Here is a 7,187-nt window from a genome sequence, read left to right as displayed (position 1 = left end):
CCCCAAACCATCCCCAGAACTACCCCAAACCATCCCAAACTACCCCAAAACCATCCCAAACTACCCCAAACCATCCCAAACTACCCTGAAACACCCCAATATCCCGGTGTCCCTTGACCCCCTGTGTCCCCGCGGTGTCCCCGGTGTCCCCTGAGCCCCGCTGTCCCCACGGTGTCCCCGCGGTGTCCCCTCACCCCCTGTCCCCTCGCGGTTCCCCTGACATCCCCTCACCCCCTGTGTCCCCGCGGTGTCCCCGCAGTGTCCCCGGTGTCCCCTCACCCCCGGTGTCCCCGCGGTGTCCCCGGTGTCCCCTGAGCCCCGCTGTCCCCACAGGCACGCAGGTGACACGAGGGGACCCGGTGTTCCCGGAGCAGCCGGACGCCACCGGGACCTTCCCGGACGGGCAGCCCCTGCCCCGGGACCGGCGGGGCAAATTCGTCTACGTCTGGTGGACGTGGGGTGAGTGAGGGTGGCACCGTGTCCCCGAGGTGGCACTGCTGTCCCCGAGGTGGCAGCGACCCCCTGTGGTGGCACCGACCCCGCTGTGGTGGCACCGCTGTGGTGGCACCGTGTGTCCCCGAGGTGGCACTACGTGTCCCCGATGTGGCACTGACCCCCTATGGTGGCACTGACACCTCTGTGGTGGCACTGACCACGCTGTGGTGGCACACAACCCTGCTGTGGTGGTACTGACACCTCTGTGGTGGCACCGCGTGTCCTCGAGGTGGCACTGTGTGTCCCCAAGGGGCACTACGTGTCCCCAGTGTGGCAACTGACCCCCTGTGGTGGCACTGTTGGTCCCCGATGTGGCACTGACCCCCTATGGTGGCACTGACACCTCTGTGGTGGCACTGACCACGCTGTGGTGACATTGACCCTGCTGTGGTCAGTGTTGGCACTGTCCCCGCTGTCCCCAGGGCGGTACTGGCAAGTGCTGGACAGGCCGGTGTCCCCATGGTGGCACTGTCCCCACTGTCCCCACTGTCCCCGCTGTCCCCAGGGCGGTACTGGCAGGTGCTGGACAGGCCGGTGTCCCCATGGTGGCACTGTCCCCACTGTCCCCGCTGTCCCCATGGTGGCAGTGTCCCCGCTGTCCCCGGGGCGGTACTGGCAGGTGCTGGGTGGGATGTCCCTGCAGTGGTGGCAGTGTCGCCATGGTGGCACTGTCCCCACTGTCCCCGCTGTCCCCATGGTGGCAGTGTCCCCGCTGTCCCCGGGGCGGTACTGGCAGGTGCTGGGTGGGATGTCCCTGCAGTGGTGGCAGTGTCGCCATGGTGGCACTGTCCCCACTGTCCCCACTGTCCCCGCTGTCCCCAGGGCGGTACTGGCAGGTGCTGGACGGGCCGGTGTCGCCATGGTGGCACTGTCCCCACTGTCCCCACTGTCCCCGCTGTCCCCAGGGCGGTACTGGCAGGTGCTGGACGGGCCGGTGTCGCAGCTGACGGTGGACACGGCGGGGGTGGCACTGGGCTCCTACGCCATGGAGGTGACAGTGTACCACGCCCGGGGCCGCCAGAAGTTCGTCCCCATCGGCCACGCCAGCAGCCAGTTCAGTGTCACCGGTGGGTGACACCCGGACACCGGGGACACGGGGGGGGGGGGCACAGGGACACCGGGGGGACACGGGGGGGGGCACAGGGACACCGGGGGGACACGGCGGGGGGTGGGAAATGGGGCGGGGGGATTTGGGGTGGGGGTGTGGGGGGGTTATGGGTGCTGGTGACACTGGGTGTGGGTGACACTGGGTTTTGGGGGCAGTGGGTGGCATGACACCAGGTTTAGGTGACACTGGGTTTAGGTGACAGAGAGTACAGGTGACACTGGCTATAGGTGACAAAGTGCAGGTGACACCGGGCGTGAGTGACACTGCCTGTAGGTGACACTGCCTGTAGGTGACAGAGAGTGCAGGTGACACTGTCCATAGGTGAAGCTGGGCACAGGTGACACTGGCTGTAGGTGACACTGGCTGTAGATGACAGTGCCGGTGACACTTGGTGTAGGTGACACTGCCTGTAGGTGACACTGCCTGTAGATGACAGTGCCGGTGACACTGGGCACGAGGGACACTTGCTGTAGATGACACTGCCTGTAGGTGACAAAGTGCAGGTGACACTTGGTGAGAGTGACACTGGCTGCAGGTGACAACGGGCATAGGTGACACTGGCTGTAGATGACAGTGGAGGTGACCCTGGGCACGAGTGACACTGGCTATAGGTGACACTGCCTGTAGGTGACAAAGTGCAGGTGACACTTGGTGCCGGTGACACTGCTTGTAGGTGACACTGGCTGTAGGTGACACTGTGCACAGGTGACACCATGCACAGGTGACACCGCGCACAGGTGACACCACGCACAGGTGACACCACGCACAGGTGACACCGCGCACAGGTGACACTGCGCACAGGTGACACCACACACAGGTGACACCACACACAGGTGACACCATGCACAGGTGACACCGCGCACAGGTGACACCGCGCACAGGTGACACCGCACACGGGTGACACCGCGCACAGGTGACACCGCACACGGGTGACACCTCGCACAGGTGACACCGCGCACGGGTGACACCATGCACAGGTGACACCGCACACGGGTGACACTGCGCACAGGTGACACCACGCGCCACCATCTCCCAGCCCGTCCCCACGCTGTCCCCACCCTCACCTCGTCCCCGCGCTGTCCCCTCAGACCAGATCCCTCTGTCGGTGGACGTGTCGCAGCTGCAGGACGCGGTGACAAGCGACGGTCGCTTCGTTCGGAACCGCGCGGTGGCGTTCGCCGTGCGCCTGCACGACCCGAGCCGCTACCTGCGCCACGCCGACCTGTCCTACTCGTGGGACTTCGGCGACCAGAGCGGGACCCTGATCTCGCGCAGTGCCACTGTCACCCACACCTACCTGCAGAGTGGCACCTTCTCGGCCCGCCTGGTGCTCCAGGCCGCCATCCCGCTCAGTCCCTGCGGTCCCAGCACGGCCGCGGCCACCACCGAGCCCGCGGCCACCACCCCCGCCGGGGGACAGAGCACGGTGGCGGCGGCCAGCACGGGTAAGGGGGGGGAAGTGTCACTGTGGGGTTTGGGGACAGCCAGGTGTCACTGTGGGGTGTGGGGACAGCCAGGTGTGGCGCTTACACCTGGTGATTTGTGGTCCCGGTGTCCCCTCACCCCTCAGAGTCACCCTATGTCATAGCGTGTGTCCCCAATGTCCCCTTACCCCCCCAGTGTCACCACACCTCGTGATTTGTGGTCCTGGTGTCCCCTCCCAGCCCCCCAGAGCTACCCCGTGTCACAGCGTGTGTCACCAATGTCCTCTCACCCCAGACTGAGTGTCCCCAATGTTCCCTCACCCCCCCCCCAGTGTCCCCCCACCCCATGGGGTGTGGCCCTGGTGTCGCCCCACCCCATAATTTGTGTCCCCAATGTCCCCTCATCCTCCAGAGCCACCTCACCCCATAATTTGTGTCCCCAGTGTCCCCCCCACCCCACAGAGTCCCCAGATCCCCCCAGTGTCACCTAAGGGGACACGGAGCACCCCGGACACGGCAGCTGGGGGGTCCCGGGGGGGGGGGTCCCAAACCAGAGGTGACCCCAGCCGGACCCCGGGGGGTCCCGGGTGACCCCAGCCCAGAATTGGGGGGTCCCTCGGTGACCCCAACCCAGAACTGGGGGGTCCCGGGTGACCCCAGCCGGACCCGGGGGTGACCCAGCCGGACCCGGGGGTGACCCCAGCCGGACCCGGGGGTGACCCAGCCGGACCCGGGGGTGACCCCAGCCGGACCCGGGGGTGACCCCAGCCCCGCTGTCCCCGCAGCCCCCGCAGCCTCCGGGGAGCCGGCGGAGCCCACGGGGGGCTCGGCAGCGGAACCCTCGGACCCCGCCGTCACCGAGCCCTCTGTCCCCGTTGTCACCGAGCCCTCCGTCCCCTCCGCCACCGATCCCGCCGGCACCGCCGCCGCCGAGCCCTCTGTGGCCGCTGTCACCGAGCTCTCGGTCCCCTCCGCCACCGCCCCCGCTGGCGCTGCCAGCACCGCGGCTGTCGCCTCCTCCGTGTCCCCCGCTGTCGCCACCGCGGCCGGGGACACCTCTGTCCCCGCGGTCCCCGTGGAAGGGACAGCGGCTGCAGGTGGGTGCTGGCCCGACTCGGGGGTGGCGGCGGGGAGGGGACACGTCGGGGATGTCCCCAAGGGCTCCGCTGTCCCCTTGTCCCCTCGCAGCGTTTCCCGTGTGTTCCCGCAGGTGCGGCGACAGACGGAGGCGCGGGTGATGTCACAGCTGCGGCCACAGCTGGACTGGCCACAGCTGCAGTCACAGCTGCGGCCACAGCTGGATCGGCCACAGCTGGATCGGCCACAGCTGGACCAGCCCTCGATGCCACCGCTGCGGCCACGCTCGGCGTCACGGCTGATGCCACCGTGGGAGCCACCGTGGGAGCCACTGCTGTGTCCCTGGCCGCTGCCACAGCTGCCGCCACATCCGGCGCCACATCTGGAGCCACATCTGGCCCCACAGCTGGCACCACAGCCCAGCCCCTGGCACTGGTCAAGCGCCAGGCCCCGGCCCAGGACGTGCCCGGCTGTGTCCTGTACCGCTATGGCACCTTCGCCACCCAGCTGGACATCGTCCGTGAGTCGGGGGTCCCGGGGGTCCCGGGGGTCTGGGGGGGGGTCCCGAGAGTCCAACCGGGGGTGCCCCACCCCGCTGACCCCCCCTTGCCCCCCGCAGAGGGCATCGAGAGCGTGGCCATCGTGCAGGTGGTGCCCGAGAGCAGCGGCAGCAGCGTGGAGCTGACGGTGACCTGCGAGGGCGGGTGAGTGGCGACAGCGGCGACAACCGCGGCGACAGCGTTGGCGACAGCACCGCGGTGTCCCCACGGCTGACGGGGCGTGCCCGCAGGCTGCCCTCGGAGGTGTGCACGGTGGTGGCGGACGCCGAGTGTCGCACGGCGGAGGCGGAGTCGTGCTCGGCGGTGTCGCCGTCGCCGGGCTGCGAGCTCGTGCTGCGCCAGGACTTCAACCGGAGCGGCCTCTTCTGCCTCAACGTGTCCCTGGCCAACGGCAACGGGCTGGCCGTGGCCACCACCCGCGTGGCCGTGGGAGGTGCGACACGGGGACAGGGTCCGGGGGATGTCCCCAATGTCCCCTGGGTGGGGCTGGGCTGTTCCTGCTGCGGGGGGTGACAGGGACACGGGGACAGGGTCCGGGGATGTCCCCAATGTCCCCTGGGTGGGGCTGGGCTGTTCCTGCTCCGGGGAGTGACAGGGACACGGGGACAGGGTCCGGGGATGTCCCCAATGTCCCCTGGGTGGGGCTGGGCTGTTCCTGCTGCGGGGAGTGACAGGGACACGGGGACAGGGTCTGGATGATGTCCCCAATGTCCCCTGGGTGGCACTGAGCTGTCTGAGCCCTGCCGGAGGTGACAGGGACAGGGCCCAGGGATGTCCCCAATGTCCCCTGGGTGGCACTGAGCTGTCTGAGCCCTGCCGGAGGTGACAGGGACAGGTCCCGGGGATGTCCCCAATGTCCCCTGGTGGCACTGAGCTGTCGCTGTCCCCAGGAGCCGCCCCTGCCAGCGGTCGCACCACGCTGTTCCTGGGGCTCGTGCTGGTGGCAGCTGCCCTGGGCACGGCCGCGTACACCTACAGGTGAGGGGACACCGTGGGGACATCGGGGACACCGGGGGGAATGGGGGGAATGGGGACATCGGGGACACCGGGGACATTGGGGGGAATGGGGGGAATGGGGACATCGGGGACACCGGGGACACTGGGGGGATCGGGGACACTGGGGAGATTGGGGACACTGGGTACATCGGGGACATCGGGGGAATTGGGGACACTGGGTACATTGGGGACATCAAGGGGACATCAGGGACATCAGGGACATCGGTGACATTGGAGGGATTGGGGACATTGGGGACACTGGGGACACCAGGAACATTGGGGACATCAGGGACACTGGGGACACCAGGGGGACATCAGGGACACTGGGGACATTGGGGGGATTGGGGACACTGGAGACACTGGGGACATCGGGGACATAGGGGACCCTGGGGAGATTGGGGACACCGAGGACATTGGGGACATCAGGGGGACATCGGGGACATCGGTGATATTGGAGGAACTGGGGACACTGGGGACACTGGGGGGATTGGGGACGCTGGGGACACCGGGGCTATTGGGGACATCAAGGACATTGGGGACATCGGTGACATTGGAGGGATTGGGGACATTGGAGACACTGGGGACACTGGGGGGGATTGGGGACATTTGGGACAGTGGGGGACACTGGGGACATCAGGGACACTGGGGACACCAGGGGGACATCACGGACATTGGGGACATCAGGGACACTGGGGACACTGGAGGACATTGCTGGCATCAGAGACATTGGGGACAGTGGGGGACATTGGGGACCCTGGGGACATTGGGGGATCGGGGACACTGTGGGGGATAGTGGGGGACATTGGGGGGACATTGGAGACCTTGGGGACATTGGGGCCAGGGGGACATTGGGGACATTGGGGGGCAATGGGGACACTGAGGACACTCCCTATGGGGTGGAGGTGACACCGTGGGGTTGGGGACATCAAGGACACCCCTTGGCCAGGCGGTGACACCGTGTCGCCCCCCCCCCCATGTCCCCCCTCCCCAGACGAGTCAAGTCCCCTGCGCTGTCCCCAGCGCTGTCCCCCGTGTCCCCCGGCCGGCCCCGGGCGTGGCTGTCCCCAAATGTCACCGTGCGGCGGCTGCTGCAGCGCGCCCTGGGGGGGGCCCCGAGCGGCGAGAGCAGCCCCCTCCTCCGGGCCCGCTCGGTCTAGGGACCCCCGCCCCAAAACCGGCCCCCCAAAACCCCCCCCGGAGTTGGGGACGGGCTTGGGGACACGCGTGGTGGCCTTGGTGGCACCGGGAATAAAGCTGCGATGTGCCCACGGGGCTGGCTCCGTGTCATTTGGGGGGTCCTGAGGGGGGTTTGGGGGGGTCCTGGAGGGGGTTTTGGGGGATTTTAGGGGATTTTGGGGTATCTGGGCGTGTCCTGGAGGGGTTTTGGGGGGATTTTGGGGGGTCCTGGGGGTGGTTTGGGGGATGTTGGGTGGGATTTGGGGGGTCTGGGGGTGGTCCTGGAGGGTTTTGGGGGGGATTTTAGGGGGCTTTGAGGGGACCAAGGAGGATCTTGCGGGGATTTGGGGG

At 67.7% G+C, this 7,187-nt stretch overlaps 1 protein-coding gene across 1 annotated transcript; it reads left to right on the top strand.

The window, feature by feature from the left end:
- Window positions 1-215: 215 nt before the first annotated feature.
- On the top strand, window positions 216-6,929 carry PMEL (premelanosome protein; the record flags this gene model as incomplete). Its single annotated transcript, XM_050987915.1, has 9 exons — window positions 216-459; window positions 1,401-1,562; window positions 2,692-3,048; window positions 3,813-4,124; window positions 4,238-4,624; window positions 4,724-4,808; window positions 4,895-5,097; window positions 5,555-5,642; window positions 6,652-6,929. Coding segments are annotated over 9 exons (2,004 nt in total), but the record flags the coding sequence as incomplete, so codon positions are not given.
- Window positions 6,930-7,187: the final 258 nt, after the last annotated feature.

This window comes from Serinus canaria, unplaced genomic scaffold (assembly GCF_022539315.1).
Source record: "Serinus canaria isolate serCan28SL12 unplaced genomic scaffold, serCan2020 HiC_scaffold_466, whole genome shotgun sequence".
In the NCBI taxonomy this organism is placed as follows: domain Eukaryota; kingdom Metazoa; phylum Chordata; class Aves; order Passeriformes; family Fringillidae; genus Serinus; species Serinus canaria.
This window is presented reverse-complemented; position numbering and strand designations above follow the sequence as displayed.